This window comes from Megalobrama amblycephala, linkage group LG18 (assembly GCF_018812025.1).
Source record: "Megalobrama amblycephala isolate DHTTF-2021 linkage group LG18, ASM1881202v1, whole genome shotgun sequence".
In the NCBI taxonomy this organism is placed as follows: Eukaryota; Metazoa; Chordata; class Actinopteri; order Cypriniformes; family Xenocyprididae; genus Megalobrama; species Megalobrama amblycephala.
In genome coordinates this window covers 15,555,863-15,576,694 of record NC_063061.1, presented here as the reverse complement: position 1 = coordinate 15,576,694, position 20,832 = coordinate 15,555,863, and the positions used below count along the sequence as shown (strand labels likewise).

General features: G+C 37.8%; 1 protein-coding gene across 1 annotated transcript; it reads right to left on the bottom strand.

Moving 5' to 3' along the window:
• Positions 1–469: 469 nt before the first annotated feature.
• LOC125252217 (complement factor B-like) lies at positions 470–19,226 on the bottom strand. The gene is made up of 18 exons (XM_048165350.1): positions 19,081–19,226; positions 17,697–17,912; positions 17,337–17,522; positions 16,501–16,674; positions 16,266–16,361; positions 15,989–16,122; positions 6,513–6,663; positions 5,895–6,026; positions 4,729–4,821; positions 4,416–4,550; positions 3,939–4,036; positions 3,650–3,776; positions 3,405–3,543; positions 3,239–3,318; positions 2,957–3,069; positions 2,401–2,530; positions 2,191–2,240; positions 470–1,690 (listed from the first exon to the last, which is right to left on the bottom strand). Exons 1-18 carry the CDS (start codon positions 19,136–19,138, stop codon positions 1,517–1,519), a joined length of 2,286 nt encoding a protein of 761 aa, XP_048021307.1. The 5' UTR covers positions 19,139–19,226; the 3' UTR covers positions 470–1,516.
• Positions 19,227–20,832: the final 1,606 nt, after the last annotated feature.

Below are 20,832 nucleotides of genomic sequence, written 5' to 3'. Positions count from 1 at the left end.
CTTACAGAAACTGCAGTCTTGTAAGGTTTTTATTACTTATTGTAATCTGTCACGGTTCATGGATTCACTTACTCGCCCTCGTGTGCTTGTTGTGTGTGTATGTGTGTGAGTGAATGATTAAGTGGGCGTCACCCAATATGGTCTGATGCCAGCCATGTCTTGTTACTTTTTGTTATATATTGTGCGTGTCTTTATGTGGTCTTTGTCAGTTTGTTGCAGACTGTCCTGGTGTCGTGCTCTCTGTCTGTCTCTCCCTGGTTCCTGGATTACTGATATGTCATTGTGTGCCCTGCTTTCTGGACTGGATTATCCTTGGTCTCTGATACCCGTTGTAGCCCTGCGTCACCACCATCTCATCACCACTCTGCACGCCGCCGATTCTGCATGCCTCAGTCTCTGCAACGTCTGTCCATTTGGAGTGAAGTAATTGTGCAGCGAATTCTGTCAATAAACATTGTTATACTTGCACTTGGATCCTCTGTCTGTGTTTATTTCCTGACAGTAATCATTCTCAAAACAGGAAACATACTGTGAATTGTAGTACAGCAAGTCAGAATAGAATATAATTTTCAGAATATAAATTGACTTTGTCATCTTGATGTGTGCTGCTCATTACAGATGTCAATGCAATAATAAGGAAGATTGGTTATTTAAAAAATAGCTTATAATCAGAGCAGTGTACAAACAATATTACATCAAGTCATGTGTGTGTGCTAACACATTTGATGATAAACTGGATTCATTTTTAACAAAGACCAGCTATTGGATTTTAAATTGTCTTAAGGAGGACACTACAGGCAAAAACACTTAGTGGAAAGAAAACATCCAAAATACACTTTTAAGTGTATGTTTTATAGCACTTTATCTATTTGCGTCTATAGATTTCAATTACAGTAAATATCTTTAAAGGCCATTTTCTCAAAATGAGTTTTTTTTCTCCTGCTCTCAGTCAGAAATATCCACTTCAGCAGAACTTACATCAAACTTTACAGTTTTATTCCTATCTATATTCTGAAGGTTTTTACAGAGGGATTTGTTGACACGTAATTTGCCGAATTTTATACAATATTTTATTCCTAAAAAAATGGTGACAATTATTTTTTTTCTGGCTGTTGATAGTATTTTCTGATTTATGGAGTGATAAAATGAGATATCCAAAATTCCCTCTGTAAAAACCTTTTAATGTAATACATCCAAAAAAATTCAATGAGAATTTTGAAGCTGACTTCATCCAATATTCAGATTTTTGTTCTAGAAATGTATGCAAATTAGCACATATTTAATTAGATAATGCCTTATTTGCATATTTAAACATAACATTTTAGAAAACTTGTAATACAAAAAATGTTTGCAATTTTTAATGTAATCAACCAGCTGGGGATATATGGCGATATCTATTAGTTAATTTTTTTACCCTATTCACCTGTGGTGTCTCGCCTTAATATACTGTATCAATGAAAATGAATCAAAGTGTTTTATCAAATTGCTCTCACACAGTTTCAGTCTGCTAAAACAATCAGAAAAATGACAGAGGGTGATCTATATTGTCATTTCCTAGGTGCTCTTTAAGGAATGACTGTATCTTCTCACTGAAAAGATTTGCATGGTAATCTCTGGTGTGTGCTTGTGAAAGGGGGTCTGGGTTTCTTTTTGAGCAGAGGTCCTTCACTCCCCAGCTTAAGACACCAACCTATCAAAGATTTTAAAGATATTAAAAAAATGTTCCTAGTTCTCATCTTCTTTCTAGAAAATTCTTAAATTTACCCTGTAACACACTTTGGGCAAATTCCAATTGAAGTGAACATCCCATTGTTTTTTATATGTGTGTCTGTGTGAGAGTTTCCTCTCTGCTCTTCAACTTGCCATCTTTCCTTTGGACCCTGCAATTAGTCACGTAACAACAACAGTTCTACTATTAACTTATTTAAATTATTCTGTTTATATTAACTCAGACTCTCCTGCCAATTAACGTTCAAATGAAATGCAAGAACTGGGTCACATGACCATAAATGGTAAAATTACTTCCTTGAAGAGAGAATGGCATGTTCCTATTTGCTAACTTGTTGAAGAGCCCTTCATGAAGGAGTTCACTATAGGTCACGCCTCTATTAATGTTGCCCACTCCCTGAAGAGCCATTTTATATGAGCCACATGACCAATACTGTTTACAAAAGGAAATGGAAATCTCACCTGAATCAGTCGATCTTTTTTATTCACATAAGTGGCCCCTCCTGTTTCACCTATTGCAAAATGACATGTAGACACAAGGAACTATATAACAATTATATAAATTAATTTCAGATCTCTAATGAATAAAAAGTTATCAACAAATGTTATGACCTAAATGGTAGATCAGAGCCAAATATAAGCTGCTGTCACAATGGCAAAAATCAAACATACCTTTGCAGGCAATATCATCTGTTTTTGGTTCAGTACCACCACTGCACAGAAAATTGTCTGTAACTACATCCTTTGCGTTTGTCACGTTGATTCCTGGTACTTTTTTTGCATCTTCAACACAAGCATCCCGCTAAAGAATAAGTACACCAAGAAGTTTTCTTAGATTGTTGTGGATGATTTTTTTTTTTTATATCGATAAGAGGGTCTATTGTTTTCAGAAGTTTTGTGTTGCATGTTGATGTTGCACATAATTAATGTTAAATGGCTAAATGAATTTCAAGTGCTAGCATATGATTGTGCAGTATATGAGCTTTGTGACATTTTAAAGGTCCCATATAATCAAAATTAAAGTTTTGTTGCTTTTAGTTTTTCATACTCTTGTAAACCTTGACAAAATTTGCTTTTAGAAAATATATTACATATATTTAAAATGTACAGCCTCTCTCTTCTAGATATACAATCTTAGAAAAACTGATGACTCATAATTCACTGGAGAATTTGTTACTTTTTAAATGTAAACTACATATCAGATTAGAAATAAAAATAAAATCATTACATATTTTCCACGCTTGATTGTGATGTTTCTTATTTTTCGTGGTGCATCAGTAGTGAACTCCATTTTAGATGTAAAAGAAGCTTCCACAAGTTCGTTGCTCATTAGTAATTCCTCTGTAACAAATGCATGGAGAAAAATGTATGACATTTTATGTTTGGTATGTTTCATTGTATAAGCAGTGTCACATGTTTAATACATCGACATTTAATTATTAATGTGTCAAACATTTTGATATGGTTCTGCATGCAGCATGTCTGGCAGATATCTTATCTGGTACTTTACCATGTTTTTTACACGTCCCGTCACTGTCTGAAAGTTTCAGAGCTCCATTGGTTTCTCTGGTGCAGGGGACACAGATTGGTCTGTACAGAGATACACATGATGTTCTTTAATTAATTCAGCTTTTTATTATTATTCTTAATAAGGTAACATCAAGTTACATACTCACCGTAGATTAACACTCATCGTAACAGCTTTTTCCAGCTTTATAAGAGCTACATCAAATTCATAATTTTCCTTTATTCCCATATGCTGTTTTGCTGTGATATCATAGTCAGGATGAAGAATGTATTTTTCCACTCTTACAGCTGCAAAAGGATAAGTAAACATCATTGATGAGATTTATGCTGTAACACATTTTCTACATTAATCGCTCTGATAATATGGATGTTTCAGTTCAGGACACAACATTACCCAGGCCTTTTTCCAGAGTAACTGTTATCTTATCAGCTTCGTCTCCCTCTTTAAAGCAGTGAGCTGCTGTCAAGATGAAACTTGAGGTAACTAATGACCCCATGCAGTTTGAACCTTGTGGAGGACGCTACATGAAGAGCAGAGAAGAAAATGTTGTCATGCTTCATCTCTTTAGCCATATAATATCTATCAATCTATCTATCTATCATCATAATAACAATAATAATAATAATAATAATAATAATAATAATAATAATAATATACATATGATGAAAAAGGTTATGCTCACAGCAACATTGATCTGTGCCAACCAGGGATATGCACGTCGTTTATTATCTCCATCATAGTCTTGATGAATCCCACACAATCCTACACTGGTGCTCTCATCTGTGTAAGGAAGCAGGTACATAAGAACAATCACTCATTACATGATAAGAACTAGAAGTTCCTTAAGTCAGTTTATTCTGTCAACATTCATTCACCTGAAGAAAATCTCATTCACAAAATCTAATTGTCCATTCCACATTTTCAAACTAATGCATTCTCTCACACACACACACACACACACACACACACACACACACACACACACACACACACACACACGAATTATTGACATTTTCCATCAATGGAGTCAAGTCTGCTATGACACATCTAAATGCACTGTGTCTGAATTGAACAGGAAAGAGATTTATATCTATAAATCAATAAATATTATGTCTAAAAAATGTATATCTATTAAATCTATAAATTATAGCTACAGTACCAATCATGCTGTCAAACGTCTTCTGCACCTCGTCCAAGTCTGGAAGCATAAAGAAATGTTTTTCTTCGTCCCTCTGTGACACCAAGCCATTTATGTCATCCTTATATACATCTCCAACTCCAAATACATAAAGATCTGGAAAGAGAGGACACATTCATATCAATATCAAATATCAATATCAATATCAAAAGTCTTCTAAATCAATATGTGCAATCCCTGATGATACTGCTTGTAAAATGAGACAATTTTGAAAAATACTACTAGTCCTAAATGTTTGATTTAATAATTATGATTAATAAAATTCATTGCTCACCAAGTTTCTTCTCTCGCTTTGGATCATTTTTGATGACAAGATGTTTGATCTGGTTCACTTTAGGTATAGGATTCCCCCCCATGTTTGCTTGACCTACGAAGCAAGATGAGATCAGTTGTAGTGAATATTTGCTTCAAAGTTGATCTCTAATTTATGACTAAATACCTTTTGGGTTTTCATGTTTATGGAGACTTTCCATAGACATAGTGATTCTTATACTGTAGAAAGTGTATATCCAATCCCTTTGGGTTAGTTCACCCAAAAATGAAAAATTCTGTCATTAATTACTCACCCTCATGTCGTTCCACACCTGTAAGACTTTTGTTCATCTTTGGAACACAAAGTAAGATCTTTTTTTAATCGGAGAGCTTTCTGTACTCTCCATAGACAGCTACGCAACTGAAACTTTGATGCTTTAAAAAGTTCATAAAGAGATTGTAAAACTAATCCATATGATTTCAGCAGTTCAGTCCAAATTGTCTGAAGAGACATGATCACTTTATATGATGAACAGATTGAATTTAGGCTTTGATTCACGTTAAACATTCATTAACTCATACATCAGTTATGGTAAATAGAAGCTCAAGCATGTTCACTCAATGTGTGAAAACCAGTGAGGTTCATTCTTGTGCGTTACGCAGCATGTTTGAGCATCAAGCAGGTTCGGTAGAGCTTCTGATTATGTTTGCTGATTAATGTTTATATGTGTATAATAGCCTAAATTCAGTCTGTTCATCATATAAAACAGTCGAGTCTCTTCAGAAAATTTGGACTAAACCACTCTGTTCATATGGATTAGTTTTACGATCTCTTTATTAACTTTTTGAAGCATCAAAGTGGTAGTTGCATAGCTGTCTAAAGCTCTCAGATTTCATCAAAAAGATCTTCATTTGTGTTTAGAAAATTAACAAAAGTCTTATGGGTTTATAACGACATGAGAGTGAGCAAATAATGACAGTATTTTTGGGTGAACTAACCCTCTAACCCTACCCCTAAACACAACCATCACAGAAACCTTTCTGCATTTTTAGATTTTCAAAAAACATAATTTAGTGTAATTTAGGCTCTTTTCTTTCTCATGGGGACCAAAAAAACAAGATCAAAAATTACTTGTAGGTATATAATATTAAAAGCAAACTATGAATGGAATAGATGCATGTAAATACCATCAGTGAACATAATGATGACATGTTGGGTCTCAAGGAAGCCCTTTGGATCGGTGAGCTCCTCTATTTTCATGCTGTCTAAAATGGTTGAATAAGCTTTAGCGATATTGGTACCTGTTCGATCACCTCTATCTGTTACAAAAACACCACAAACAAATATTACAATCAGCAAGTTAATGCAAAACATTTTCTGATTCCAAAAACAAGTGACTATATTAAATCTAAATCAATCTAAATTAGAACATGATTTGGGATTTTTTTTTTTAAAAAAAAGTATATATGATTTGTTTGATTTTTACTCTATATTGGACAGAAATGTACAAATATATTTTCCTGAAGTTAGTCTAGACTGATACATATACCTTTATGGGTACAACAGCTTGTCACTTGGGTAAAACTCCCAAAAGCAACATCATTATACATTGTTTTAGTGTGTCTATTAGTATCTTAAAGGTATATATCAGTACCTAAAGGGTGCCTATTATAACTTTTTGAGGATATTGCCCCTGTAACAAGTTGCTGTACCCCTAAATGTACAATTATGACATGGTACATTTTTCTGTAATAATCATCTCTAAATCTGACTGTATCAATATATACAATAAGACTCATACTTACCGTCATATGTAAAACTGTCCAGATTTTCAAAAACCTGCGTTAGGTTTCTTGCATCTTTATTTTTTTTAAAGTCCATCATAGAGATTATCCGTGTAACATCCATAGCAAACACCAGGATCTCATAGTTTGGGGAGACCTGATAATAACTAATCTTTTGGGAAAGAGCATTAAGAAATCTGAGTTGAAAGCAACATCTGTCTGTTATCCAATTAAAATGCTGGATATAAATGTTAGCATTAATGATAGCATGAACAACAAAATAGCAAGATGTTAACGATAGCATGAATACATACGGAGTTCACATGAAATGCCATATGCATTTTACTTTTATAATGTGAAACAGGATTTTCATTAAAGGGTTAGTTCACCCAAAAATTAAATTCCTGTCATTAAGTACTCACCGTAATGTCGTCCCAAAACCGTAAGACCTTCGTTCATCTTCGGAACACAAATTAAGATATTTTTGATGAAATCCGAAGGGGTTTCTGAACCATACATAGGCAGCAATGTCATTGCACCTTTTGAGATCCAGAAAGGTAGTAAAGACATTGTTAAAATAGTCAACGTTACTACAGTGGTTCAACCTTAATGTTATGAAGCGACGAGAATACTTTTGTGTGCAAAAAGAAAATAATGACTTTATTTAACAATGTGAACTGTTGTTATACGCAGTTGATGTAGTGAATGCAGTGTAGGCTCCCGTGTTCTACGTCAGACCGGTGACTCATTATTGGACAGCTCTTGCGTCAGCATCAGCCAAATACTGAGTTCGGACTGAAACACGGAAGCTTACACAGCGTTCACTACTTCAAATGCATATGACAACAGTTCAAAACTGTTAAATAAAGTCGTTATTTTTGTTTAGTTTTTGCGCACAAAAGTATTCTCGTCCCTGCATAACATTAAGGTTGAACCACTGTAGTCACATTGACTATTTTAACAATGTCTTTACTACCTTTCTGGATCTCAAAAGGTGCAGTAACGTTGCTGCCTATGTGTGGTTCAGAAACCCCTTCGGATTTCATCAAAAATATCTTAATTTGTGTTCCAAAGATGAACAAAGGGTTTAAAGGTCCCGTTTTTCGTGGTTTTTTGAAGCTTTGATTGTGTTTATAGTGTGCAATATAACATGTGTTCATGTTTCGCATGTAAAAAAACACAGTATTTTTAACATAATTTACTTATCTGTATACCGCTGTTTCCACTGTCATAAAAACGGGCTGATGACTTCCTTGTTCTATGAAGTCCCTCCTTCAGAAATACGTAACGAGTTCTGATTGTGCCAGCGGTTCCTGTGTTGTGATTCGACAGCAGTTTAGCGAACCTTGCCCGGAAAGGTCACGCCTCTTACCATAACGTGGAGATGCACGCGCTCAGTGTTATCGTAAACATGTCTTTAATTTTACCCTATCAATTTGAGCCGGAATCAGACCCGGTTAAAGAAGGAAGTAGAGGGATGTAGTCCAAACTGGCCGTTCGATGTAGGCGACTTCTGTTAAATAAAATATCTCGCTTGGCATTGAACTTTGAGCTTTAAAATTTTACAGATTTTATTTATACTCTAACAACATTACACACTAACTAAAGTTTGAAATATGGGATCACGAAGAACGGGACCTTTAAGATGACATGAGGATGAGTAATGACAGAAATTTCATTTTGGGTGAAGTAACCCTTTAAGATCTTTAAATTTATTGTGCCACAATTTTTTTATTTTCTGGGAATTGAATTGTATGTGTACAGTCGAACACGTAGCCTTTCAAAATATACTCTATTTGATAGCGTGAATGCAGGTATTAGACACATGCGTTCTAGAAAGATTCATCTTTGTCCAGTGTCTGCTTTATTTTTCTCCAGAAGTTATGATGACCGACTAAACAGTCTTTGTATCGTTTAAAACAAGTTGCGGCTGTCTCATAACTCCCACACACATGTGCGTATTGAATTAAGTAATCTGTATCTGATAAGTAATGTAAAGACTCAGATAACTGATTAAATTAAACTGTCAAGTAGAGGGTTCCTCCTAGTGATGGGAGAAAACGATTCACTGTTTTGCTCTAAACATCACACACAGGCTAGTGATGCCTGCCGGTCAAAAAGGTGTAAATGAAAAACATTTTATTAACCAATGGCAACCAATTTCACAAATTATCTAATACCATTATATATGAAGTGTCAGTATTACATGTTATATTATTAGATCGTTTGTTTTATGAAGGTCTCCAGCAACATCAGAGCACAGATTTTATCTGAAATCCAGGCCGCTGGATCCAAAGGCAGACCCAACCCCAACCTATTAACTTTAAGTAATTTGTGACGCATAGGAGCAGCAACCAAATCAAGTCAAGTCACCTTTATAGCGCTTTTTACAGGTTGCGTCGGGTCAGCTTTACAGTGATAGCGGGAAAATAATTTTAGCTGCACAGCAGCTCTAGAAGAAAATGGTGTCATTGTCCAGTTTAAGTAAGTTCAGTATTGATTCATTCTGTTTTAAAAACCATTAGTTATTCACTTAGTTCATTTATCTATACAACAACTCTGGAGGAAACAGTGATGTCATCATCCAGCTCAGTTTGCAAACAATGGTGTCGATGCAGGCAGATCAAAAATGTTAAATATCAAGTGTCTCACACTAAGCAAGCCAGAGGTGACAGCGGCAAGGAACCACAGCCTCTAACCAAGAACCAAGGCCTCTTCCAGCACCAGATTCAAACACCCTGGTTGCTGGTCATCAGTAGCTTTTAAGGACTATATCTAATCCAATCACTTGCATATTAAAGAAGCTCAATGAATTTTACCAACCAAATTCTTCAGCTTCAGCTTGTTCTCTTGCTCAATCCTACAAGCTCACCACATATGCCTCAATTAACACCATCGATCCACTAAAATAGTGAAAATATTGTACCTCACTGCTGCAGCAGTGTCTTCCCACCCGCTCCCGCAGGAGCCTACTCTGTTCTTACACCGCAGTAGCAGTGTTGTCTCCTCCTCTCCCGCAGGAGCCTATTCCAAGCCTCACTGCACAAGGAAAAATCGATAAGATATTTCTGGTTGTGTCCAACTTCCTAGACAATCTAAACTGTTCTAAACGCTAGTTGCTTTCTTTGCTCAGCCACTAAACTTCACAATGTGTTTATTCCCACAAGTCAAGTCAGTCAAGTCAAATTTATTTATATAGCGCTTTTACAATTGGTAATTGTTTCAAAGCAGCTTTACATATTAGAAGCACAGAAAAAAAAAGGGAAGTGGTTAAAAATAAGCTGTACAAACAAGCGTGGTAATATGTAACATATACAAGATGGTGCTACATTAAGCCAATGTCGGCTGACTCCCAGGGGTGGAAAAAACCCCCTAGGAGAAAACCCAGCGTGGGAAAAAAGTCCTAGGAGGGAAAAAACCCCTTGGAAGATATATATAATATATGTAAATGGATATGGAGATCAAAATCTGAATTATACATTTTTATTATAGAGATTAAAAATAGATTATATATATATATATATTTGTAAGCGGATACGGGGATTTAAAAATCTATGCAGCCAGAACTGGATCTGTAGGCCCATTGTCTCCTGGGCTGCGTTGTAGTCAGGTCCAGACACAGGTTCTCCATCTGTTCTGGATACAGCCTGGATCCAGCACCCGGAAAACCTCGGGATAAGCAGAGAGACAGATATTAGTGTAGATGCCATTCTTATTCTGACGTACAGGTATATCTAGTGTTATAGGAAATGTTCTCGGTTCCGGCCGACCTAATTATTGCAGCGTAACAATCCTTTAACGGATTTGAAAAATGTTAATGTATTGATAATGTGTTATGTGTATGCAAGAGCAAAGAGATGTGTTTTTAGTCTAGATTTAAACTGACAGAGTGTGTCTGCTTCCCGAACAATGCTAGGAAGATTGTTCCAGAGTTTAGGTGCTAAATAGGAAAAGGATCTGCCGCCTTCAGTTGATTTTGATATTCTGGGTATTATCAACTGGCCTGAATTCTGAGATCGCAATAAACGTGAAGGACTATAATGCATTAAGAGCTCACTTAGGTACTGGGGAGCTAAACCATTTAGTGCTTTATAAGTAAGTAGCAAGATTTTAAAATCTATACGATGTTTAATAGGGAGCCAATGTAATGTTGACAGAACTGGGCTAATATGGTCATACTTTCTGGTTCTAGTAAGAACTCTAGCTGCCGCATTTTGGACCAACTGTAGTCTGTTTAAAAGCCGAGCAGAACAACCACCCAGTAGAGCGTTACAATAATCTAGTCTTGAGGTCATGAATGCATGAATCAACTGTTCCGCATTTGTCATTGAGAGCATATGTCGTAATTTAGATATATTTTTTAGATGGAAGAAGGCGGTTTTACAGATACTAGAAACATGACTTTCAAATGAAAGATTGGTATCGAAGAGCACACCCAAGTTCCTAACTGAGGACGAAGATTTAATGGAGCACCCGTCAAGTGTTAGAGAGTATTCAAGGTTTTTTCGTGAGGAAGTTTTTGGTCCAAAGATTAGGATATCAGTTTTTTCTGAATTTAATAATAAGAAATTTCTTGTCATCCAGTTTTTAATGTCAGCTATGCATTCTGTTAGTTTTGTGAATTTGTAGGTTTCGTCAGGGCGCGAGGAAATATAGAGCTGAGTATCGTCAGCGTAGCAGTGAAAACTAACACCATGCTTCCTAATTATCTCTCCTAAGGGCAGCATGTACAGAGTGAAAAGCAACGGTCCTAGTACTGAGCCTTGTGGTACTCCATACTGAACCTGTGATCGATACGACATCTCTTCATTAATTATTACAGACTGATAACGGTCAGATAAGTACGATTTGAACCATGCCAAAGCAATTCCACTAATGCCAATATAGTTTTCAAGTCTTTTTAAAAGAATGTTGTGATCGATAGTGTCAAAAGCAGCACTGAGATCTAATAACACTAATAGAGAAATACAGCCACGATCGGATGATAAGAGTAGATCGTTTGTAACTCTAACGAGAGCAGTCTCAGTACTATGGTACGGTCTAAATCCTGACTGGAAATCCTCACAGATTCCATTTCTTTCTAAAAAGGAGCACAGTTGTGATGAAACTGCCTTTTCTAGTATCTTTGACAGAAAAGGTAGATTCGAGATTGGCCTGTAATTTACTAAATCTCTCGGATCTAGTTGAGGTTTTTTAATAAGAGGTTTAATAATAGCCTGCTTAAAGGTTTTTGGCACGTATCCTAGTGTTAACGATGAATTAATTATATCAAGAAGTGGACCTACGACCTCTGGAAGCATTTCTTTCAGTAGTTTAGTCGGCATTGGGTCTAACATACATGTCGTTGATTTTGATGATTTGATAAGTTTAGATAATTCTTCCTCTCCTATAGCGGCGAATGATTCTAGTTTTACCTCAGGGACACTACAGTGCACTGTCTGAAGCGAAACTGTAGACGGTTGCATGTTTTTAATTTTCTCTCTAATATTATCAATCTTGCAAGTAAAGAAGTTCATAAAGTCATTACTGCTGTGCTCTATGGAAACGTCAGCAGTTGAATCTCTGTTTCTAGTTAATTTAGCCACTGTGTCAAATAAATACCTAGGATTATGTTTGTTTTCTATTAAGAGATTTGAAAAATAAGTAGATCTAGCATTTCTTATAGCCGTTCTGTACTCAATCATTTTTTCTTTCCACGAAAGGCGAAAAACTTCTAGTTTTGTTTTCTTCCAACTACGTTCAGCTTTTCTAACAGCTCGTTTTAGAGCCCGAGTGTGCTCATCATACCACGGCGTTGGATTAGTTTCCTTAATCTTCTTTAGACGTAAAGGAGCGACTGCATCTAATGTGCTGGAAAAGAGAGAGCCAATAGTTTCTGTTGCAGCATCGAGTTCTTCTAAGTTGTCAGGTATACTAAGGCGATGAAACTGCTCGGGGAGATTATTTATAAAGCAATCTTTAGTGGTAGACGTGATGGTTCTACAATATTTATGGCTGGGTGGTGGTTTTGTAGCCTTGGCTAATTGTATTATACACGAGACTAAATAATGATCTGATATATCATCGCTCTGCGGTAGGATTTCAACAGCATCAATATCAATTCCATGCGACAGGATTAGATCTAAGGTATGATTACGACAATGAGTGGGTCCTGACACGTGTTGTCTAACTCCAATAGAGTTTAAAATGTCTGCAAATGCCAATCCAAATGCGTCTTTATTATTATCTACATGGATATTAAAATCACCAACAACAAGGACTTTATCCGCAGCCAGTACTAACTCTGATAGAAAATCAGCAAATTCTTTGATAAAGTCAGTATGGTGCCCTGGTGGCCTGTATACAGTAGCCAGCACAAATGTCAACTTACATAATGTTACATAAAGCACCATCACTTCAAAGGAATTATATTTGAAATTCTTTTGAATGATTCTGAATATATTACTATAAATTACAGCAACACCTCCCCCTTTGCCTTTCTGTCGAGGATTGTGTCGATAATCATAACCTTGAGGACTAGATTCATTTAAAGTAATGTAATCGTCTGGTTTTAGCCAGGTTTCTGTCAAACACAGCAAGTCTAGTTTATTGTCTGTGATAATTTCATTTACAATAAGTGCTTTTGAAGAAATAGATCTAATATTCAGTTACCCAAGCTTTATCATTTGTTTATCTGATTTATCTGTGATTTTCATTTTTTGAACATCAATTAAATTTTTACCCTTAAAAGGTTTCGGAAGTTTTTTGTATTTACTAGTTCGAGGTACAGACACAGTCTCTATGTGATAATATCTAGGTGAAAGTGTTTCTATGTGCTGTGAATTATCTGAGTTCTGTGACGTGAGGCGGCTAGCAGACGGTCGGTTTAGCCAGTTTGTCTGCGTCCTGATCTGGGCCCTGGTTTGTCATGGTTTAGCTCTAAGACTATTTGCCAAATTTCTAGATAGAAGAGCAGCACCATCCCGGGAGGGATGAATACCATCTCTTTTCAACAGATCAGGTCTGTCCCAAAAGCTTTTCCAATTGTCTATGAAACCTATATTATTCTGCGGACACCACTTAGACAGCCAGCCATTGAGTGATGATAACCTGCTAACTATCTCATCACTCCGACGAACAGGAAGAGGGCCAGAACAAATTACTTCTGCCGACATTGAATTTGCGAGTTCACACACCTCTTTAATGTTAATTTTAGTGATCTCCGACTGGCGAAGTCGAACATCATTTGTGCCGACGTGGATAATGATTTTAGAATATTTACGTTTAGCATTAGCCAGCACTTTTAAATTTGCTTTGATGTCAGGTGCTCTGGCCCCCGGCAAACATGTGACTATGGTGGCTGGTGTCTCTATTTTCACGTTCCGTGTAATAGAATCGCCAATAACTAGGGCACTTTCAACAGGATTCTCAGTGGGTGCGTCACTGAGTGGGGAGAACCTGTTTGATGTTCTAATCGGAACGGAAGAGTGGTGTTTGTTCTTGCCACTATGCCGCCTCACAGTCACCCAGTTAGCCTGCTGCGTGGCTTCTACAACCGGAACCGAATGTGCAGTGTTTACTAGGCTAGTCGCATCCAAAGCAGTATCTAAGGCCCTTTCATTCTCACTATCCTCAATTAAAGTTTGGATGCGTGTCTCTAATTCTGAGATTCTCTCTGTCAGCCTGACAATATCCCTGCATTTATCACATGTGTAAGTCTCACTGCTGACAGAAAGAGCTAAGCTGTACATGTTACATTTAATACACATGATAATCGTCGGACATGACTGACCGTGTGTTTGATGAACGCCGTCCGAAAAACTGCAACGCACACGGGACTCGCTGGCTGGATGTCTCGGTCGCTTGCCGGTGCCTGGGGCAAGGGTGATGTGCGGGACGCTGTACCTCGCGGTGGATCGATGAATGCCGGGCAGCAACGTCTCCACAGCTTCCCGATCTGGCGAGGACAGATCAGAATAACATACATCGGATAAATCCGCCATTAAATCGACAAGGAAGGTTGGTTTAGAGGAAAAAAGAAAGTAGACGGTAGCTAGCAGGCTAGCGGGCTATGGCTAACACTAGGTGATTACGCTGGTAGATTACTAGTAATAAATCGTTCCGTTTAGTAATACTATGCAATAGGTAATCTAGTGAAAAATAAGAAAGTTATATTATGTGAATAGGAATAAAGAGAAGGATTTAGGATAAACTCCACGAAGCTCCAAACGTAGGTCAGACAGCAGGCAGCAGCGTTGAGCGAACACACAAGTCTGCCCTTTCATCTCACATCTCCTCTCCCTTGCGTTTTTTGATCCACACGTTAGAAGATGGGAGGCTGTCACCCCATCTTGGCATCCCACCAGATAATTTTTCCAGTCTTTTGTTTTGCATGGCTCAATGTGCCCATGTGCAACAGTTAACTTTTTCCGTCCGGCACTGTGAGTTTCGAACTCCTGTCGAATGCTGCCAGAGTTCTCCCGCCCAGGTGCTTCAAATGTTGCAAAACTTTTCTAGTCAATCTTTCTGCATCTGAGCAGCTACATCAGGACCAACCAGTTTGACATAAAAACAGTCCAGCGAGGCTTACCCATCCAATGCCACGAGTATCGATCTTGGTATCTCCCTAGAGCGTTGGTCTCCTCGTAGAGCATTTGTCTCTCCCTAGAGCATTGGTCTCCCACGAGACCCTCTCAGTCAGCACTTATCTTTCCTCATCCGGTGTGGCTTACCCGCCCGATGCCGCGAGCATTGGTCTCCCATCGGATGCTGTTAGAGCTCTCCTGGTTGGCCATTACAATTCTTTTCACCCCGGCATCAACCAATAGGACCCACTCACCCATTGCCGGGAGCCGCTCCTGTCGGAAGCTAAGTGGGTCCCTTCGGTCGGTCGTTCCTGAATCACGCCGCCCCTCGTCTTTTGGTCGGTAGGGCTCACCCATTCGACACTGTGAGCATTGGTCTCCCGTCGAATGTAGTCACAGCCCTCCCGATCAGGCACTCCAAATCACGCACTCCCCGTCTATCGGCTGGTTGGGCCCATCTGCCTGGCGATGTATGATCCCGTCAGAGGAAGCAAAGTTTTTTGGGGGAGTACTCTGGGTTCGGGCCAATACTCAGAGCTCGGAGCCCTTCCCCCGGACAGCAAGCCAAATAAGCATAACTTTTATTTTAGTGAATTATATGTACATTTGAACTCGTGAGTCATCAAAAAAGATATTCGTTTGTGTTCCAAAGATGAACAAAAGACTTACTGGTGTGGAACGACATGAGGGTGAGTAATTAATGAAAGAATTGTCATTTTGGGTGAACTAACCCTTTAAGGCTCATATTGGAGGCTTCCGACAAAGATGTGGAGGTTGAAAGTCAAGTTCACTATTGAAAGCATCACAATGGTAATGCTTATTTTGAAATATCTGTATTTTTACTGATGAATTTTTCCAGAACCTTTAACATCAAAATTAACAGCAATTAAATTACTGCTTCAACTTCACTACAGAAACCTCTGGGGGACATACCTTCTCTATTAGCTTTTTAACTATGCTTTTTGCCTTGTTAAAATCCTCCTCATCGATGCTATCAGATGCATCCACAGCAATGTAGATATCAAGTTTTCCACCCTGATCCAAAGTTATTTTCTTCCCATGCTGATCTGAAGACAGAAAGAACAAGGCACTCACGTTTAAATTTGTTGATATGATTGTTTTCTGATTGTTTTTCAATTATCAATGGCAATGAAGAATGTGTGCATATAATGTATATATATGATTGAGGCTTAAAGTCACACAAAGGTACCTTCTTCTTCATACTGTTGAGAAACTGCTAGATTTGACTTTAGAGCACTGCTGAAAGCTTCTGACGCTTCCTCTGGGGTGTCGTATGTGAAATCCGCTGTACAGTATTTACACAACAACATTATAGGTGCATTATCCAGAAAAGCCACATTTCAAAAGCAAAATCTATTATTTTTGAGAACACAAGTCCATACAAGGCACATCATTTTGGAACTTGTAGCTATTAGAAGACTCACCATAACACTGTGGCTCTGTCCCTGACCACTGGCCACCATGCTGACACACTCGCTCTTTGGAACCAATCAAGGTCAATGAACTGTCACAGCGGTACGTGACTTTGTCATTAATATTAAACATGTGGCCTGTTCGACTGCTACCAGGGGGAATGCCAGGATCAGGGCAGTGATCAGCTGTGAGAAAGTAACAAAGAGACAAATGGAAGTGAAGATCTGTAGACCTAGTCAGATGCATGAAGAGAAATTTCTGCTAAAACTGTGTTGAACTCAGATCAGATAAAAACACAACAAAATACACATCAGTACAAAGTTTTTTAAGCTAAACCCAAGGACTCTGCTATGGATTTAACTTGCAGGAGATATTATACCAGGAACTAAATTTGCATTTTTATATCCAATGAGTTTGCACATAACCATCTTTGATTAATGTTATAAACAGCAGCTACACTAATTATTCTCCATTTACTTTTCTGTTTTACCTCGGACACCTGTCGGCACCAACTTCTGCGAGGACTTCAGATGACGCAACATCTGGATCAACATGCACATTTCCAAATTTCTATATATCCTAATTATTGTTAATATGTAATTCATTATTTACAGGAGCTCATTGCTTCTACCTTCAATTAAACTGCTAACAGTTTAACATTTTAAATTAATTGAAATTATTACATTATTAGCTAACTGCATTCTCTAAATTGTACTGTTGACATGCATTCTCTGTAAAGCTGCTTAAACGATATGTATTGTGAAAAGCGCTATACAAATGAATGTGAATTAAATTGAAAAGTTGAATTTGATTAGTTAAACTGCTGAAAATAATGTCAATTACTCACAGTCATGTCCACAAATTGGTGTGCTTCCACTCCACTTCCCATTAGGTTTGCAAACACGGACCGCAGAGCCACGGAACTTATAATCAGAATGACACGAGTAGGTGGTTGTGTCATTTACATAGTACCTCTCTTTATATGGGGTCACCTGTCCATTCTTCAAAACACGAGGATTGGGACATGTGACCTCTAGAATAAAAGCATAAATAAGCACATTTGGTAGAAGAGATGTTTTGAAGCAGCCTCAGATAAAAAAAAGAAAAAAAAAAAAAAAAAGAAAAAAAGACGTAACTCTGCTTCAAAATAAATAAGTCCAGGATTTATTCATGATATAATGACACATGATAATGTCATGTTTCTTACTTTTGCACTCTGGGTTTTTTTGGGTGCTGGTCTTTGGGGTCCAGAGTCCATATTGACAACGACGTGACTGAACCGATGGATAATATCCATCCGGACAGATGTATCTTAGAAAACTCCTGTCTGAAAAGCCATTAGAAAGAACAAAGCTCCCTCCAGTAATGTCTAGATTCTCCTCGGGACATGATCCATATCTTTTGGACATGGAGGATGAAGCACCTATAGTAGAAACAATCAGATCATTGAAGGAGGTCACAACAAAATTTACAAAAATTACTTTTGTTGCGGTTTCATTTTGCAGAAAAAATAAATTTTATTGATCACTTGACAGCTATATATGAAGAGTTTCGTTGCAAAACGAGATAACTCCGTTTTTTTTAATTTTTCAAAAATCGTGTTTTTTGGTTGTGCATTCCAATAAATATTAATTCAACTGCAGTTGGCTTGTTTTGATTTAAACCTTCATAACTTAAAAACAGCTAAGTAGCATCATAAAACAAAATAATAACATGATAACATAATAATAAACATGTTTTGACAAAAATGTTTTGCAACGAAACTCTTCATATATAAAATACATACATACATACATACACACTGCAGGTCAAACATTTGGAAACATTAAGGTTTTTTAATTTTTATAAAAGCAGTCTCTTAATCTTACCAAGGCTGCATTTATTTGATCAAAAAATACAGTAAAAACAGTAATACTGTGAAATATTATTACAATTTAAATTAGCTGGTTTCTGTTATAATATATTTTAAAATGTAATTTACTCCTGTGATGACAAAGCTGAATTTTCAGCAGTCATTACTGCAGACTTTAGTGTCTCATGATCCTTCAGAAATCATTCTAAGATCATTTCTTTTTATTGTGAATGTTGAAAACAGGTTTAGCTGCTTATGTATTTTTTTTCTTGTGGAAAACATGATACACTGAACATGATGCCAGTGAACATTCTATTCATCAAAGAATCATTAAAAAAAAATCAGTTTCCACAAAAATATTAAGCAGCGCAAATGTTCAACATTAATAATAAGAAATGTTTGTTTAACACCAAATCAGCATATTAGAATGATTTCTGAATGATCATGTGACACTGAACACTGGAGTAATGATGTTGAAAATTCAGCTTTGCCATCACAGGAATAAATTATATTTTAAAATATATTTCAACAGAAACCAGTTAATTTAAATTGTAATAATCGTTCACAGAATTAGAGTTAACTGTATTTTTGATCAAATAAATGCAGCCCTGGTGAAATTAAACCTTTTAAAAGTAAGTCTTTAAAAGTACTTTCATTTTAATATATTCCTTTCATGCTGAAAGACATTTTGTCTCTAAAGTCAGAAATGTATTTATCTTGATTAAGCAAAAACACTTGCCTGTGACAAGAGGACATATCATTGCAAGCATTAACCAGTTCAACTGCTTACGCTCCATGCTGTTTATTCCAATTCTTCAGATGAGATTAAAAAACACTGAAGCAAATGGACTGAGGGCCATCTTTATAGTGGGTTCAGCTAGTGGATTTTATTTACATTCAGTGGTCAATGTTTAACCTTAATTCAAATAAAGAGAATCAATTTCCCAGCACACAGAACAAAATAATCATTATACACTACCGGTCAAAAGTTTTTGAACAGTAAGATTTTTTAATGTTTTTAAAAGAAGTCTCTTCTGCTCACCAAGGCTTCATTATTTGTGTCATGTATGGCACAAAGACAAGAAGGTAAGATCCATATGCAGCTTTAATGGGGTAATCCAAACTCGTAATCCAAACAGGCAGGGTCAAAAAAAAAAAAAAATCCAGAGAACAGTCCATACAAAACAAAGAAAACAGAACAGAGAAACCAGTGACCGTAAATAAAACAAACAAACTCAGTATAAACAGACAGACACTAATAACATGATACAAAACAGCTGGGTGCAATGAAGTGCTAATGAGTCCGGGAAGTGGGTTATGGGCAATGTAGTCCGAGTGGTAAACAATAGTCCGTGTTGGAGTGCCCTCTGGTGGCCAAATAGGGCACTCCAACTGGTGATCATGACAGTACCCCCTGCTGGAGTAACTGACCAGGTGGGCTTCAGCAGGGCAGATGGCCTGGGCGGCGCCAGCAGGGCAAGGCGCTTGGGAAGCGCAAGAATGGCCTCTGGGGTGGTCTCCAGGCCTACCACGGGCTCTGGGAAGGCCTCCGGGCCTTGAGAGATGGAAGAAGCCTTCTTCCTCCTCTTGCGTGGGTGAGGCGGTGGCTCTGTGCCTACCTCCTCTGTAGGCAGTACAGCGGCCTCATGGGCTGGAAAGGGCTTTTGAGCGGACGCCTGGGCTCACGGGCTGGAACGGACTCTGGAGCGGACTCTCGGGCTGGAGTGGGCTTTGGCTGAGCTGGTATTGCCCAGTGACTTCTGTAGGAGAGATAATTGACTAAGCCCCAAAAATCCAGGATCTGAAGCACCTCCAACTCCCTTTGGGGCAACGGGTCATCCAGGCATTTATTAAAGATTTCCTTTATTGCCGCATCATTATAACCCAGCCCCACCGCCATAATCCAAAACAACTGGGCAAATCCTCCCACCTCCATTCCCCGTTGCCGTAAGGCCGAGAACGCCCGAAGTCGAGCCATCCGCTCCCTCACAGTGGCCGGAGGAACAACCCAAAACCCCATACTGCTGGATCTTGGCATGATCGAGGTTTCTGTCACGTATGGCACAAAGACAAGAAGGTAAGATCCATATGCAGCTTTAATGGGGTAATCCAAACTCGTAATCCAAACAGGCAGGGTCAAAATCCAGAGAACAGTCCATACAAAACAAAGAAAACAGAACAGAGAAACCAGTGACCGTAAATAAAACCTCGATAACAAAAGCAGAAACAAACTCAGTATAAATAGACAGACACTAATAACATAATACAAAACAGCTCGGTGCAATGAAGTGCTAATAAGTCCGGGAAGTGGGTTATGGGCAATGTAGTCCGAGTGGTGAACAATAGTCCGTGTTGGAGTGCCCTCTGGTGGCTAAATAGGGCACTCCAACTGGTGATCATGACAATTTGATCCAAAATGGGTTGTTTGTACATGACGCCACTGCTGCATAGGGATGGGTGATACCACTTATTTTGTTTTCGATACGATACC

Bases quoted from the DNA above. Each gene is read 5' to 3' on its own strand.
- LOC125252217 (XM_048165350.1), bottom strand. From the start codon at position 19,138: ATGGAGCGTAAGCAGTTGAACTGGTTAATGCTTGCAATGATATGTCCT. The intron at 6,664-15,988 runs GTATGTCCCCCA...CTTTCCCAAAAG, and splicing joins TTAAAAAGCTAATAGAGAAG to ATTAGTTATTATCAGGTCTC. The intron at 3,070-3,238 runs GTAAAGTACCAG...CATTTGTTACAG, and splicing joins CGGGACGTGTAAAAAACATG to AGGAATTACTAATGAGCAAC.